General features: G+C 37.3%; 1 protein-coding gene across 8 annotated transcripts in view; it reads left to right on the top strand.

The window, feature by feature from the left end:
* LOC137250894 (frequenin-1) overlaps window positions 1-18092 on the top strand; it is a 175059-nt gene extending 156967 nt beyond the window's left edge. For all 8 annotated transcript variants that reach the window (XM_067784566.1, XM_067784565.1, XM_067784568.1 and 5 more), the window contains one exon: window positions 8856-18092. In XM_067784566.1, the coding sequence (XP_067640667.1) occupies window positions 8856-9023 (168 nt within the window). In that variant the 3' untranslated portion in view covers window positions 9024-18092. The remainder of the gene's footprint in view (window positions 1-8855) is intronic.
* Window positions 18093-18294: the final 202 nt, after the last annotated feature.

Here is an 18294-nt window from a genome sequence, read left to right on the forward strand (position 1 = left end):
TACGTGAGCTCTATGGCTACTCTCACGCTAATGGGCTAGGCATCCGTCTTCTCGTTTACTGGTAAGTATATGCCTCACATATGTGCTGACCGTATCCCATCTGTCTCTTCGACAGGTCATGTTATTAATGACACTGCCCGGGGATAGGTCGCCAAGTACCTCTTCTACCCTCCTTCGCTGATGGGAGAAGTGCCTGCATTCGAAGAAGGTGTGGCGTACATCGTCTATTTCCCCACAGTACAGACAGCTCGGGCTATCAACCTTACCCATTCTGTGTAGGTATTTGCGGAAGTAACCATGTCCCGTTAGAAACTGGGTCAGGTAAAAGTCTACCTCTCCGTGCGGTCGCTTCAACCATGGATCAAGTTCAGGGATTAGTTCCCTAGTCCACTTTCCTACGATGCTGTTGCTCCACTGATCTTGCCAACGTCGGATCGATTCTTCTCGCGCCTGCATGGCAACAGCAGCTCTACTTGCTTGCGATCCGTTGTCATATATTGTTTTTCTTTCCTCAACGAGAAGATATATCGGTATGGTTCCCGCAACGACCAGGACAGCTTCAGCTGAGACCGTGCGGTAAGCCGAAGATATTCGCAGCGCCCCTCTGCGTTGGACCGAGGTGAGGGCGACTCGGTTCTTCCGGTATTTCATTGCGTCCGCCCAGATTTCTGCACCATATAAGAGTATAGAATCCGAGGCTGATGCAAGCAACTTCCTTGTGCATGGTTTTGGGCCACCTGTGTTTGCCATTAATCTACTCAACTGCGCTATTATGCGCGCCGCTCTTTCGCAGGTCCCTCGTATGTGATCCGAGAAGTTGAGTTTGCTGTCTAACCTCACTCCCAGATATTTCGCTGAAGCGAGTGTTTCTATTGGCTGGTCCCCAACCATCATGTTCCTGGTAGTGGGAATACGTCTCTTTGTGAGGATGACGATCTCCGTTTTGGCTGTTGCTAACTGGAGACCGTGCTCAGCCATCCACCTATTTACATTACGCATGACCTGGTTTAATTTTAGCTGTGCCAGCTCGCAGCTTGGTGCTGTTATCACAGCTGCCACGTCGTCTGCAAATGCAACGAGGAAGGTGCTTTCTGGCATGTCTAACCGAAGAAGACTGTCGTAAGTTATATTCCAGAGATCGGGACCTAGTACCGAACCCTGGGCTGCTCCACCTGTTATTTTTACCTTTTTTTGACCGTGAGTACTTTCATATATTAGATACCTCTCTCTTAGGTAGTCCCTTAAAATTTCTAACAAATATTGCGGTACTTTGAAAGTGCTTTCTAGTGCCTCAAGCATGTCCTCCCACCTAGCTGAGTTAAAAGCGTTTTTGACGTCCAGCGTGACCAGCAACACTATAGGTCTTGCTCTGTGGCACGCTGTCTCGGCTTTCTTGACTGCGTCTATAACTTCTGCTATGGCATCCATTGTAGAGTGCCCCCTCCGAAAACCATGCTGTCTGGGCGACAGTCCTCCGGCGTCCTGTAACGCTCTGGTGAGGCGTTGCTTCAGGAGACTCTCCATCAATTTCCCTGCTGTGTCCAACATACATAGGGGACGGTAGGATGATGGAGAGTTGGGATCTCCTTTCCCTTTTGGAATGAGAACCAGTCGTGCTGTCTTCCATATGGTGGGGAAAATTCTTTCTTCGAGACATTTGTTGTACATGTGCAACATAAGTTCTGGGCAGTCGTTTGCAGCTAGTCTAATTGCCTCCGCGGGTATTCCGTCGGGCCCAGATGCTTTCCTAGGTTTCATAGTTCGCACGGCAGTTTTAAGCTCTTCTTCTTGGAATGGTTCCACGTTGCGATCTTCATGGGTAACGTACCCGCCCTCCCTAGGCAGTTGGGTGGGAAACAGGCCATCCACAATGTTCCTTATTTGGTTCTCGTCCATCAGCTGGTTTGGCGGACGGAACTTCTTCATTACTATCTTATATCCCTGCCCCCATGGGTCTCGATCCACTTCCTCGCAAAGCGCTTTCCAGCACTTAAGCTTGCTTTGCTTAATGGCAGCACTAAGAGCTTTCTTCGCTCCTTTGTACGCTTCCGACTTTTCTAGAGCCTCAGGCCTGCCGCGCGCGCGAGTTGCTAGCCTTCGCATCCTGTGGCATATTTTCCGCAGCTCGCGATTTCGCTATTCCACCAGTATACCTGCTTTTTACCCCTCCACACTCCCCTCCGTGGCATAGAGAGGTTGCAAGCGTGGCGAAGACAGCTCATTGTCTTTTCAACCGTCTCTTCCGTCGGACTGGAGTTGTTGATTATCCGTCGGGCATCCCCCAGTACTGATGCGGAGAACGTGGCAGAGTCGACCTTGGATGCGTCCCATGCTTTTGTTCTGCGTGGCCCGTTCGGAATCTGCCTCTGACCGGGATCGTTTAGGTGGAAAGTGATGTAGTTGTGATCGCTGCCAGTCAGATCCTCTATGACTCTCCATCCAGCAGCGGTCAGCAGCAGGCTTTCTGACACTAGTGTTACATCGGGGATCGAGTATCCAAAGCCTGGCCGTCGGTATGTAGGGGTCGTACCAGTGTTAAGCACGTTCAAACCGAGCCTGGCTGCCATCTCAAGGACTAACCTTCCACGGGTGTTAGTCTGCGGCATTCCCCATTCGACGGCTCTTGCGTTAAAGTCTCCCGCCACAACCAGGTTACTAGTTAAGTCCCTCAGGTCGTCTTCAATAAGTTCAAGCTTCTCCCTGAACGTTTGAATGGGATCATTCGGGGACAAGTAGCAGCTTACTATTGTGGTATTATTCGTAGTTAGGCGGACGTAGCCTTGTCCGGCAACACGGTTCACAATATTGGCGTTTGCATCTGTCATCCAGATTGCGGCGGTGCCGGTGTTGTCTATATGCCAATCATTTCGGGCTCTATAGGGTTCGCTGATGATAACGCTGTTAGCTTTATGGTCTAAGACCAACTGTTGTAGTAGCTCATCAGCAAGTCTGCTCCGGTTTAGGTTGCCTTGGATAAAACTAATCACTATTGAATTGAGACTTTGGCCTTTGCAACAGTGAGTGCCGCTCTGAAAATGCTGCATGCTCCAGATCCAGGGACATGATCGAGCTTCTGTGTATTACACAGGTAACATTTTGGAGCTGCGGTACAGGCCGAAGCTTTGTGGCCGCTTTGCCCACACTTCCAGCAGGCGTTACTCCTGTCTGGACCCTTGCATTCTGCCTTCCGGTGTCCGTAGCCGAGACACCTAAAGCAGCGTTGTACTTCTGCTCGCTGTCTGATTCGGCACTGTATCCATCCGATCGGAATTTTACCTTTTTTGAGTAGGGCGTTGCCAATATTCTCGTCCACTTCGACGACCGCCATTTTCTGTTCTCTTTGGTTTGCTGCGAACACAGAGACACGGAGAGGTCTAGTCATTTCTTCTTTTCCGACCTCCCTCCTTATTGCGTCTTGGATTTCTGTTTCAGTTGTGAGACAGTCCATGCCAAGTACTTCCAACTTCATCCGCTTGGAGAGCTGTTGTGCTTCACCGACCTCTCCTACTGCACTACCTATAGCTGCTCTGAAGGCCGTCTGGTCACTGCAGCGCGCCGTTTCAATCAGTACGTTACCAGATTTGGTTTTTCGTACTGACCGTACCACCGTATCTGTGTCATTAGGGCGGAGCTGGCCGCGTATGGCCCCTAGTACCTGGGCATAGCTTTTGCCTTCCACAGGTTTTACCACAAAAGTTGCTGCTTGTCTCCTCTTTCTCGCCCGTTTTTGAGCTTTAGGAGCTTGGACGGGGGTTGCCTGCTTGGCTGGCTGGGCCCGCTGTTTCAGCCTCCGGCGCGCTACATTGGACCAAGACTCACCTTGTGAAAGCGTATTTGTTCTTTCATTTCGTTTCTTTTTGGCTTCCAAGTCCTCCGAGTGGGAATCTGAGCTCGTTCGTGCCCTCTTGCTTTTTCGGCCCAATTCTCTGCTCTCATCTACCTTTTGGGCCCTTAACGATCCCATGCAGCTTAACGCTTCCTCGAGAAGAGCCATACCGGTTTTTATGTCCTTGGACACGGTCTTCTGCTTGAGAGCGGTTTCCTGCATCTCGCGCAGCACTGATACCGCGTACTCCAGCAGTTCGTCTTGGCTCTTCCCTTCGAGGCTTGTGTATGAGAGTGAGCCTCTTGGCGGAGTCGCACGTTTCTCCTTCCCAACAGCGCGCTGTGCAACGACATTGGGTGAGCTGACCGACGCTTTTTCCCTTGCAGTAGCAGGTGTTGACTGGCTGGGGTTATTGCGCAGCTGTGCTTTCGCTGCCTTTGTCTTTTCCGCCGATTCGGTGCCTTGTGTGGGCATTACCGACAAGGTCGCTTTAGCGGGGGTTGTTAAAACCGGCGATCTCAGCACTTTAGTGCTCTTCTTGAACACCGCTTCATCGCCCCTTTCTTTCTCGCTTTCTCTACTTTTATCTTCCTTTGTTGTTTTTATTTTGTTGCTCATTTGTTCTATTGGGTCTCCGCTTCAAGCCGCTATCTCCGCACGATGTGCAGTCGCCGTCTTCAATTCCCGTGGTTATCTTTGCAGAAGCAGGGAGGCCACGCGTGGGTTGACACAGGTCCTTATGGGAGTCTGTGTTCAGAGCCAGAATACAGCGTTAGTCAGGAGTCGTCTCAACTGAGCCTGCACCACCAACTTAATGGCGACGTGCTTCGAACGTACTTGAAGACCTGCCAAGGTTTTAACGAGACGGAGACGATGCCGATATTAACCTACCAGCCGTTTCGGCAAGGTGTCACCCTTGCTTACTAAGGTAGTAGCCTATCGTCATCGCCAGCCCGTAGCAATCAGTTCATAATCATATTTCCAGTTTTGGTCAACAGGATCTTACTGGTCTCGATCCTGTGGATGCTTGATGGGGTATTTTAGGGCGGCATCCTATCGCCCTTCCACCGGAACTTTGGGATGTGTTGCCCTTAGAGCAACACATTCCCATTTTTCCACTGGATTGCTCGTTTTGGTTCGCCCTGAGTACTTAATTCACTCAGTACCTCCCGTCTTGTGGGAAGCGTTCCTCTATCCACCACCTGAGGAGGCGCCCGGTAGGGGACCGATACCCCCGCGGGTAAAGTTGAAGTTAAAGTTAAAGTTAAAGTTGAAGTTAAAGTTAAAGTTAAAGTTAAAGTTAAAGTTAAAGTTAAAGTTGAAGTTAAAGTTAAAGTTAAATTTAAAGTTAAAATTAAAGTTAAAAAGTTAAAGTTAAAGTTGAAGTTAAAATTAAAGTTAAAGTTAAAGTTAAAGATAAAGTTAAAGTTAAAGTTAAAGTTGAAGTTAAAGTTAAAGTTAAAGTTAAGGTTAAAGTTAAACTTAACGTTGAAGTTAAAGTTAAAGTTGAAGTTAAAGTTGAAGTTAAAGTTAAAGTTGAAGTTAAAGTTAAAGTTAAAAATAAAGTTAAAGTTAAAGTGAAAGTTAAATATTAACTTCTCATTTATTCAATAAAAGTAAAAAATTTGTTTTCTTATCGGTCACCACGCTTAAAAAGGTTAACTTGAATTAATATCAAAGAAAACAAAATGTTGCATAAATATTATAATTGCATAAGTTGATAATAGCAATATCTTTACCGCGGCAGTCCCCGAGTGCCACACGTCCTTTTTGTTTTGGTTCAACTTTGGCTAATTTAAATGTGATATGCACTAGTAAATTTCGGGAAAATCCATGCAGAAAAAAGTTGTTATAATTAAAAAGAACTAATTGTCCACGCAGATTTGACAATAATTTTTTTATAAATAGAGGGAAAATTTATATAGACAAAAGAAAATTCCTCAAAAAATATAAGATAGCGCTTCTATAGTAAATTTGCTTGGATTGGCTCGAATAGTTCCGATACACATATCCGAGAGTGGGGGTCAATTTCATGGTCAGAAATAACGTAGGCTACACTTGTTTGTACCGCGAATGTCTCAACTACGAAAACGTATCTGCCCTTTTTTTGAAGCCAATGAAAAAGTCCAAATTTAAAGGACAAAAGTATGAAATGTAAGCAATTATGTTCTACAAACTTTCCAAATATTGAAATGAGTTGAGATAATCATGTGATACCAGACACTTTCTTTGTACATTCCTCGAAGTTCTGATTCAATCCCGCCAACTGAAATACAGAGAAAGTAGTAAATCTTTTTTGGTAATTTTTATAGCCTTATGCGTTTACGTTATGTTAATAATAATGAGCTTAAAGGCCGTGGTTAAATAAAACACAATGTTTAAAATTTCATTGGTTTTTTAATTTGTCAATATTTCGGCTTCAGGTGAGAGGAAATATTATTTAAAGTATGTTGAAAGTTTATAGTAAGAGCAAAAGGGAGCTTAAAAGAAAAAAAAAAAAAACTACACCCCAAGCGTTTAGGAATGGAATTAGAGATATAACCAGCGGCCACAAATTCTCCCACAACCAGAATTGGCAACTAGAGAGTATCAGTTTTTGCACCGCAGCAGAATACTCTTCACTCTTGATTTTGAATTGGAAGTATCTCGGTCATTTAGAAATTCAAGAAATATAAACTAAGCAAAACATTCTGAAGTTATATCCGAAAAGTGGAAGTCAGACGGGGAGTTTGCAACATAGACAGGCCAATCGGTTAACAAAGATATAAACTAAAATATTCGAACTCTTCTGCGCTTAACAAGGCCACGCACTAAACCTAAACAGAGTTAAACCAACCTAGATCAACGACAAGGCAGCTCTTCAACAGCTGATTCGAAGAGGTCTGGCATGCCCACATGCACCTTTGATAACTAAAAACTTAGCATTAGGAGGCAAAACAAGACTGATGTTAACAATTCTGTGAGAACCTCATGACAACAAAATACTATCTGGGTCAAACGTTGTTCCAAGTAGCATAGCTAGCTGGTAGCTCATGGACCGTTTGTAGAGACACTTTTGATAGAGACACGGATGCGAGGAGCAGCAGTTTGCCAGGAAGCCATGTTTATTATCCGATACCAACGTCAAAAACATCGTAGACCAGGAAATATACTATGTACTATCAAATAATTTAATTTTTTCAAGCCGTCGGGACCGGATGGAGTGATACCGACCATATTGCAAGCCGTGTTGTGACAAATAAATACCCCACTTACATGATATCTTTTTTAAATGCTAATGCTCCCGAAGACTGGAGAAGTGTATGGGTGATGTTTATTCCTCTATATTTGCTTGCATCGATTCTATTCTCAGCAGTACGGTCGTCAGCGCAACTTTAGGAACTGTCTCAGTATGTAAAATGGCTGCTAGAGGCACGCCTCAGGGTGGCTTGCTGTCGCCTCTTCTTTGGATACTGGTAGCTAATGAAAGTGTAGAATTCTTTAGGGCAGAAGGAACGAGGGCAGCTGCATAAGCCCACGACTTAGTGATTTTGATCACAGGTGAATTCTTGCAAATGGTTAGCGAGCTCATGGATACGCTGCTTCGTGGTGTTTCGCGATAGGCATGACAAAACGGCCTGGGGGTGAATTGAACACAAACAGAACTTGTCCTGTTCACAATAAAAACCAAAATTCTCTCCTTTAACATACCAAGGCTAAACGGCACAACAATAAATCTCTCTTTGAAGCTTGGCATGATACCCTATTCCAAATTAAGCTGCGAAAGCAACGTTAAGGTGAGACCAAATACAGCTCTGGCAGCATACTATCCCTGAAAAAGTATTTTGGGGATGGACCGAAGATCGTCGCTCTTGTTTGCTGAATGGCTTTATACAAAAAAGGCAACCAACGGAAAAAAGAAAGGTGCAATGGCCAGTTTGTCTAGGAATATCAGGCTCAGTGAGCAGCGCACCTCAAGAAGGGTTGAACGTAGTTTTTCAGAGGTTTGTTGCGAAAGGGGCTCTATGATTAAGAGAATCCTACATCAAAATCATCGATGATAGTAGATGACTTGGATAAAAGGAATCATAACTGACCTTACGTCCGGGGCACCGACAATATCATGGCGGTTTTTGACTCCAAGCCGCAGAAGGGAGGAATGGAAGGAAGGCGTAGACAGCTGTAGAGGCTTTTCAATATACATGTAGTGTTTAACAGGCGGAGGTATATGCCATAGAGAGAGCAGCCACACTGCTATAGGACAGAACAGTCACAGATACCAATGAAGAGACCTTTGGCTACAGACGGACTTCCCCTAAGGCATTAGAATTCAATTTGAAGACTTAAAATCCTGCAGAGATGTCGAACCACGCAGCCGTCCATAACGTATCTCAATGTCTCAGTTAACTCAGCGATATTGAAGGGCGAGAATTCGCAGATGTGATGACCAGAGAAGGTTCGAAATGGGCACAAGCAAAGGGGACAACTCTGCAGACCACCGCTGTGCTATGCTCCGAGGAAAATCGGGGGTATACGATTAGGGCAACGGACTCGCTATGGACCACCCGGAATGAGTACGAGGTTTAAAGTTTTTATGGCCGTGCGTAGATGGAAAAGGACTAAGCTAAAGCAATGTGGAGTGAGAGTACTTACGGATGTCGCGACAGGTTGTTGCGCTATTGCACTGACGCTCCGACAGTGGCACATACCAACAAGCCAGAAGCTGCACAAATACGGAGGAAGAGGAACCAATCAGAAGTAATCTGGTTGGACGAAAATAAGCACATAGTTTTACATCGTTTACATATCCTTATCACGAAAAGCCGAATATTTAAAAAAATAGATTTTTTTCTCTTTTGTGTCTTAAGCAAACAAATTTTTTTTTCTTGAAACATTATTCGCGACTGTTTTTCGGTTGTCGATTTTTTAATTGTAGTCTGCTTTTGAATTTAATTAATAACTGTGAGTTTGTTACTCCTGGAACTATTATATTTACTTTAATAACTAATACTAAATACTGCATTTATTTTTTCTCTTTAATTCCCTACAGGGTCAGCAACCGCAATCGGAGGATGAGAATACGCCGCAGAAACGTGTCGATAAAATATTTGATCAAATGGACAAAAATCATGATGGTAAATTAACATTAGAAGAATTTCGTGAGGGTAGTAAAGCTGATCCACGTATAGTGCAGGCGTTAAGTTTAGGTGGTGGTTAAGACAGAGACAAATTTAGACGCGTATGTCGACAAACAAACCGTACATACATACATATATTTATAAATTCTATGCTAAAAAGTAAAGTACTAACAAAAATGTTTACTAAATTATGGAAAGCAATAGTTTGCATATAAAAAGCAAGCAATACATTTTTTACTTGAAACTAACTGAAACGAAGCCAAAGAAAAAAGTTATTTTACATAGGCATGGAGATATGTATATGTGTGTGTGCATTTGGGGGCAGCGAGATTTTAGCTGTAGGGCTTTGTATCTTCTAGCTGTTTTTCGCTATTACAAATACATATTTCAAAAATTCAAAAAAAAAATTTTCAACAAAATTTTCATATAGAAAAATATCTTAAAACAATTTTCTATAAAATTGTACTCTCAATTTATAACAAAATTATATTAAAGCAAATTGTTTATTTTGTTTGAAGAAAATATGAGATAATAATTTTTGTGCAATTAAATTTAGTGTAAACAAAGTTAATATAGTAATTAAAAATAAAAAAAAAACTAAACTGAAAATTCATATTGCGAATGAAAAATACGTTCATTAGTTTGTATAAACTTTAAATTATACACAATAATTGGCAGCGAATTATAAGCGTACATATATATTGAAATATAAATATATATATATGTATATATACATTAGCAATACAAAGCGAATACACCAACTAATAGGTAATTAGAGAAACAAGTGTTTAATAAAAATTAAAAAAAAACTGCTAGCCTTCATCATGTTTATATGAATAAATTGAGTAACATAATTAACAAAAAAAATTAATTCATATATTTAGCATTAAAAAAAAAACAATTAATTCAACAAATGAAATAACCTTATTGGCTTTGATGTTGCATATGAAGATATTGGTGATGTAAATAATAGCATACAATTAGGCGTTAGCATAATATTGGATGAAAAGTTTTAGACTTCGTGGTAAGCTTATACTTTTCTGAAATGGCTTCAATGCTCTCAAAGCTAATTTAAAATTAGTTCTGCTCATAAGTTCTGGTTTGATAGCTAACACTGTGCAACAGCTTTAGGTAAAATAAATGTATCCATTTAACATTGTGTGGATTACTAAAGTAAAATTTCTTGGAAACAATTTTTTTTTTTTTTATAAAATTATAAGATAATTTAAGACCATAAAATTAAATTATGATTTTCGAAAGATCTTAGAGAAAGATTTTTCATTTGTTTTCTTGTTTTGAGTTATTTTTACATAAAGGCCTGAACGTCCGAATTTTTCGCCCGCATGCAATGCGTAATTTTGTCACGAAAAAAATTTCATTAAAAACCTACATTTTCCATTTCAAACCACAGTAATTTTTTTCTCAAACGGTATTAAATTTTTTTAAATAATTTTTCTAGCTATATTAATACATATGTTTTTGGACTCAACGTTCTTTATTAAAATATGTGTAGCACACTTTTAGGCATACTTTCTTATATTGGGTTTGTAGTTGTGTGGCAGATGGAATAGTGGCTAAAATTCCTTTTGACTTAAATGTTTGCTTTTATAAGTTTAATTTAATTTTATTTAAAACCCGCATGGCTTGCTGAACTCGCCTACATGCTGCTATTAAGTGACGAACGTGCCTAAAAGTAGACTTCAAATTTGTAAAAAATTATGTATGGAAAAGTTGTCGTTAAACCTAATCGCATATGCAGAAAAATATTTTAAATCGCAATGTGAAATTTCCAAAAATTAAAGAGACATTTTGAAGGGAGATACTTGCACTTTCAAATTGTATGTGCTCTTTTGTAATAACATGAAGGCTTTACGACGTAAGAGCGTAGAGAAAAACTACAGCAGATAAACTAGTTTTTAGAACTTTCATGTACAAATATCTCAAAAACCAGCACCAATCTAAAAATTCTGACAAACGGATTCAAGTTCAGGCCTTTGGAAAAGTAAATGCTAATTTCCGGGCCTTAAATTTGTCAGTATATGTAATTTGAGTCAAAGTAAAAAAAGTGATAAAATCCATTTTGGAGTGAAATTGCTAGGTAGAGAAATTTTTGATCTAAATCATTTAGTTTTAGTATAAGAGAGTCCTTTTAAGTTTTTTTTTTTGGACAGCGCGATATTTTATTCGAAGTGCGCCAATAAGTTCAATGTTCTAGAAAAATACTGGTCGAATAACTTTGCTTGGGATGCAAAGAAGGTATCAGATAGAGATAAAAATAAAAAAAATTCACCCACCCTTAAAATGTTCAATAGTTATTGATATTTTATTAAATTTGTGATTTTGTGAACGTGGATATTGCTGGTATGGTACTGGTTTACTCCAATTATGCAAGATTGAGAGTAAACCAACAAACTACCAATGTCTATATTCACAGAATAGCGAATTCGATGAATATAAAAAACAAACATTGCATACTCCAAGGTCTTTCACGTTTTTTGTACAAAGTTGTTCGCCAAAATTGCAATTTTGTCTCACAAAGTAAAGTTTAGAAATCTCACGAAATTCGCAACGATTTTTCACAACTCTTTTTTTCGAAAGATGTTTTATATTTTCTTCCATACCTAGAGCGCATAATATTATTGGATTTATATGGAAAACAATCTGAAACACCCGAGGGAAATAAGATTGACAAAAATCAATTCTTTAACTTTCACTTTGCTAAACTAAAATTAATTCGGCTATTAAACAACAAATTCAATAAAATCTAAATTAAATGTTCGAAAATTTCAAAAACTTGTTTCGAATTTTTGACTTTTTCGAAAACATATTTGGGATTTATTTGCATAGTTTCAGTTACAAAATTAATAGAAGTCTACTCCTAAATTACCGAAAATAAAAAAAGGAGTTTAGTTCTCGAAATTTGATAAAAATTTCCAATGCTTTTTTTGCATTCGCTGCTGTAAATTGAAAAGCGCATTTTATGCGGAATTTTATAAGCAAACGCGGAACATTTTTTTTAATATTCAAAGGTATAGTTATTTTCTATTTTTTTTTTTATTTTTTGTGACACACAAACACTGGTTAGGGCAACGCCACCATGCTAAGATAATTTCTATTCTATGTGCGGTTCAGCTTTATTATTACATCACTAAAGTGTACCTAGAAAATACACACATTAAGAATTCGAGAATGCAAGAAGAACATGAAGTACGATTTAAATGAAAAAATATTAAAAACAAAATAAAAAATAATAATTTAAAAATGCTATAACAGAATACATGAATGCATCAGAGTCAAATTTATATTACAATCTAAGCATAAAAGTAAATACTAAAAAATAACTAGTGAAAACTCACCGAAATTCTTCGAAACACTTTGGAAAGTAAACTCTGCAAAAAAATAAAATAAAATAAAAAGCTGTTAAGCTATATGTTTCAAAATATATATAATATGTATATAATTTGTATACTTGAACTCTAGTTAACGCTGAAGGTTCGAAACGAGCTCAAGGCCAGAACAAATTAATTATACCTTTCATGAACATGAAATGGTATATTAACTTTTGTCCGATATTTTTAACGTTGAGAAATATAGAAGATAGACTCACCATTAAGTATACCGAATTGATCAGGCCGACGAACTGAGTTTATATAGCCATGTCCGTCTGTTCGTCCATCTGTCTATTTGAACTCAAACTAGTCCCTCAAATTTTGAGATATCTCATTCAAATTTGGCACAACGATGTATTTTTGTATTACATAAGACATTTGTCAGATCCGGTAGGATCGGACCACTATAACAAATATCTCCCATACAACCGATCGTTCAGATATAACGATTTTGAACATTCCTGCCGCAATTTAGAAAGTATAAACGTGAAACTCGGTGATATATATTCTAATATATCATAGAAGATATCCTGAAAAAATCACTTTGATCGGAGCTATATATAGTTATATCCCATACAACCGATCGTTCAGATAGAAAGATTTTTGGCCATTTCTCCCTTAATTTAGAAAGTATAAACGTGAAACTCGGTGATATATATTTTAATATATCATAGAGGATTTTCTGAAAAATAACTTTGATCGGAGCTATATGTATATAGTATATACCTATCCCATACAACCGATCGTTCAGATAGAAAGATTTTTGGCCATTTCTCCCTTAGTTTCCAATATAAAAACGTAAAACTTGGTGATATATATTCTTATATATCATAAAAGATTTCCTGAAAAAATCATTACGATCGGAGCTATATATAATATATATCCCATACAATCGATCGTTCAGATAAGGGATTTTTTTTGCCATTTTTTTATATTTATCTTAAAATCTTTTAGGTATGTACATCTGTTCGCTATATATTTCTTATCTTATACAGCGCATTATTTGTAGATTAAAAATGGGATAAGATTATTGTTCAGCCCCATTCATGAAAGGTATAAGTCTTCGGAAATGCCGAAGACAGTTCCGTCTTTACTTGTTTTTTTTTTTTGCAATTACTATTGTTTTTTAATTATTTCTATAATTGAATAACTCTACTTTGTTTTTGGAATAGTAAGTAGAAAATTTTTCAGACAACCTGCCATAGCTGCGCAGGTAGATCGATTTCGAAGGGTTCTAAGCCTTCATCATCAGTACGCTTTAGGCACGCTGCGCTAACCATTTAGCTGTACAGCGGTGGTTGGTTTCCAAAAAAAAAAAAATAAAATTTTTCAATTATAGAAAAATTAAAAAATATACATTACAAAAATTATTTTGCTGACCTTGAGCTCGTTTCGAACCTTGAAATCTGATAAACTTAAACTTAAAATTTCATAAAATATTTTATGTATAAATAAAGTACAATCTAAAATAATAAATACCACCACTGTACTTCATATTTATGAAATACATAAAATAGCTTGCAAGATTTTAATTCAAAATTTTGCAAAAAAACAAAAAAAAAAAGTATATGAACTAAAATGTTAAATATAACTACAGATTAAATAAAAAAATTTAGTTTAGATAAATAAATTAACCCTTAACACTTTCAAGAAATTCACTACAAAATAATGTGACACTTTAAATATGGGTTTGAGTCTATAAAAAAGCAGCATATTTTTGCTTGTGACCATACTGAAGCGAGTGCCGATTTTGTTGATATTATGAGTAGATTGCACGTATTTTTAAGGAGAACGGTATATTGAGCGACAATTGCGCCATCTGAAATGAAAAAGTAGCCATCTTCCAACATTTGTTGCATACAAAGCATAAGAAGAAGAATTTGACATTTCATTTGGCTAAGAGTGCTTTCACATTTTGCAAGTGAAATTACTTCTTCCACATGTTGGTACTTTCTAAAATTTTTCTTAGTTAAAAACTGAAATTTAACAAATGAATAGAATGCAAAATATGTTAGCAGATATTTTGCTTGTATAGCGAAAATGTTTATAACAGTGCTTTGCGAAATTTTGTATGTGAATGGACAAGGCGAAATAAGTTTCATAAATTGCCAAGCGTGAAGTTCCTTAATATGTACAAACGCAACACCTTGCGTGATTGGGGCGATGTTACTGACATGCATAAGATTGCGTTGAACGCATCTGCATGAAAAACATCACTGTGTATCGGCCATTAGCTACAATGGTCGATTTATTAACAAACTTCAAAATTAATGGCCCAAGTCGATATTGTGGTGGAAACAAAGTGGTTGCTGAAGATATACCTGATCTACATCCCGACGTGATTAGTTTGTTATCGTAAAGCTTAGATTGGAAATAAATAGCTGAGTTGAACCTCATACGCTGTAACCTTCTATTTCTTACTACCATATTAGAGGGCGAAATCAATCAACCATAACTCCATGGGGGTGCATGCATCCTGAAAGCTGAATTTTCTGACTAGGGAGTAACAATTTCCCGTTGATGACATATTTTTTAGACAAAACTATTTCGTTAGAGGTCCTTTTTCATCTTAATGTTGAAACTTATTTTAAAGCTCACAAGAGCATTCAGTCTTTAATTTTAGGTAGGTACACTGGTAAGTTTAACTTTTTAGCATTTCTTCACGTTGATTGAATTTAGCGTTACCAAATTGATTTTTTGAACTATGAGATCAATTACAAACTCAATTGGCATTTTCTCCACTAGGGTGGGCCGATTTGTATGGACGAAAGTTAACAAACAAATGCTACTTTTCATCTCTACAGTATCTACCTTTTGAGCCCTGAATATAAATACTTTTGTCTTATTCATTTTTTTGTTGGCCCCCAGTCACTAAAGTACTCCTCTAGTTTGTTGATCATTTACTGTAATTATTTTGGGGTCTCTGCTAAGATAACTACATCATCGGCATACATAAGTATCTTTATGTGGATGCCCCCAAACGTAATACCCTTTGGCAAATGATTCACCAAATCGTCAGGGAAAACAGCAGACAGTAATGGGCTAAGTATGCAGCCTTGTTTAATACCTGTTTCTGTTGGAAACCATTCTCAGGCAGTGCTACCATTCCACACCCTTGCAACGTTATTTTTGTAAAGACTGCTTATTATTTCTAGCATTTTCGTTGGAAGACCTAAATTATTTAATTTGTAGAAAAGAGCATTTCGTATTATTGAGTCAAAAGCGGCCTTAAAGTCCACGAACAAGGCATACAGTTTTCTCTTCTTTGAAATGTAATATTGAGATATGCTAGATAAACTAAATATATGGTGGATTGTAGAGTATCCCTATCTAACTCCAGCCTGGAACTCAGTTAAAAGCGAATTCCTCTCTACCCACGCCGCTAACCTTTCATACAAAATGGAGCTAAACATTTTAGCAATGGCATTCTGAAAGGAAATTCCTCTGTAATTATTTGGGTCATTTATGTTTCCTTTTTTAAAAAGTGGGAATATAATAGCTTTTTGAAACAGCAAAGAGACCGAACCAAAGTTGTACATACTATTAAAGTAAACTGTAAGTTGTTCTATAGATTTAGGAGGGGCATGTTTAAAGAATTCCGCGGTTATGCCGTCAGGCCCTGGTGCCTTATTATCTTTAGTTCTTTTAAGTGCGGTCTTCACTTCATCCGCCGTAATTTCGCAATCCAATTCCCGTATAGTAACGAAGGGCAGTGCAAAACTTAGGGGAGATACACTACTGTTTTGGTTTAGCAGAGAGCAAAAATGTGCTCCCAAACTTTCCGCGTCTAACTGTGCACTCTTCGCGAACCCCCAACCATTAAGCTTCTTTACAAACCCCTAGTTCTCTTTACTATCTTTAATAACGCCAAGTTTCATGGCCATATTTTTAAAATATACGTGTTTTATATGGGTGCAAATTTCTTTAAATTCTTTATTAAGATTTTGATAATCTCTCAAACTTTCTTGCGTACCAAGTCTTTTAGCTTTACGTAAGGCTGAAAAGGATGTCCTTCTGGCTTCTTTGCACTCATATTCAAAGCAGGGGTGCACGTTCTTTGTAGACACTTTTATGTTTTGACAGTATTCAGCTACCTTTCTAACACAATCTACTAGATCACTCAGTGCGTAGCTGCTTCTATTTATAGTACTTAACATTTGATTTAGATTTTCTTTGTATTTCTCGGTTTGTTTATTATACCATTTAAGCCTTGGGAGTGGGTTCATAATGTTTGCGTTTACGTTTCGTTGAGCCATAGTATTCAAAGTGAGTGATAGTGGTTGATGGTCAGAGAATAACATATCATCAAGTTTGAAGGAATCTATTAATGTAAACAAAGTGCTCCTGATTAAACAGTAGTCGATCACTGAATAGACAGTTCCCCTTAGAAATGTGAGATCTCCTTCTTTATCGCCAACTGCGCGACCGTTTAATGCAGTTAACGAAAACGAACTACATAACTCAGCAAATTTTTTACCGTTTGCATCAACATGCTTATCCTTTGAAACCCTTTCGAATGAAGTAGGGGAAGTTGCTAGTGTTGGACTACAGCTAAAAAGCTGTTTATTTTTGTATTATTAAACTCGTATAGCATAAACAATGAAGAAAAAGTTTACCTGAAATATAAGTGATATCATTTGCTCTAGATTCACTCCAAATAACTTACGCAACTATCGATGATATCTGCCAAAAATGTAAACTCTTTATACAAAATCCATGAAGATTCAATTATTAAAAAAAAAAATATCCGTACTTTTACTAAAATTAACTTAATATCTGAACAGCAAAACCTATAAAGAAATTACGACTATGAAACTAAAGCACACATAAATATTTACTATACTTAATAATAAATAACTTTTATTAATAATTTTAAATAATATGTAAGTTGCATTATATACTTATAAAAAATAATATATTATAAATATATTAGCAGAAATAATTATATTAAGTGATGCACACTTAAAATACGCATATATATTAAAAGCAATATTTTAAATTCGAATAACGTGAAAAGCAAATAGGATATAATATATCGAGTAAAATATATATAAATTATTTATAAACATTTAACACTAGCATAGCTTTAGGATGAAAAAAAAAACTCATAGGTTTTAGTTGATGACATGTTGTGTACACATAACAACAAATCATGCAAAAATATTATGCAAAAGTCAAATTCTGTTTTATTAAAAACATTACGAAATGGTGATCGTAAGTCAATAAAAAATTATATAAGTATAAAGAAAAAAGCACAAAGTTTAAAGAAACAAAAAAAGGAAAAAATTATGGAAAGTGTCTAACAATTTTTGAACTTAAAATATTAAATATGGGTTAAGAGAGGAAGAAAAAAAAAAAGCAGGTGATAAAATAAAATATACATAATATAGAAATTTTAAAAATAATATGTAAAAAATCACTTTGTAAACATGCCATATATTAAAAATTAAATAATACATTTTCGCAAGCACAAACAATTTAACCAAAACAAAAAAAAAAAAAACAAAATAATAATAATAATAACAATTTTGAAACTATACAAAGTTACATTTCAAAATGTAAATACAAACGCGATATATTTTTCTTAATTTCTATTTAATTTTTTTGAAAATTTTATTTATAACAATTTATTTTGCTGTTAATATTTACAACAAAATTACATTTACAATATATACTAAATAAAAAAAGAAAAAGAGCGATGCAGTGAAAGTATTTAGAAATAAAAATTTAAGCAAAAACAAAATAATTGAAAAGTTTGCTTTTTCGGTTGCTTTGAAGTAAGTATAAATATTGTAAGGAATTTTTGGAGAATTCCTGATTATTATGCACCTTCTGGTAACTTTCGAATCGCTGAATTGTCGAATAAATAACTCCAATATTCAGTATGGCAAAATCGTCTTTGTTTGCAACTCTACTTGACAACTACAATTATCGCGTACTTCACTGATAGCGTATTCGAATC

The sequence above is a fragment of the Eurosta solidaginis genome, chromosome 4 (assembly GCF_040869045.1).
Source record: "Eurosta solidaginis isolate ZX-2024a chromosome 4, ASM4086904v1, whole genome shotgun sequence".
NCBI classification, from domain to species: Eukaryota; Metazoa; Arthropoda; class Insecta; order Diptera; family Tephritidae; genus Eurosta; species Eurosta solidaginis.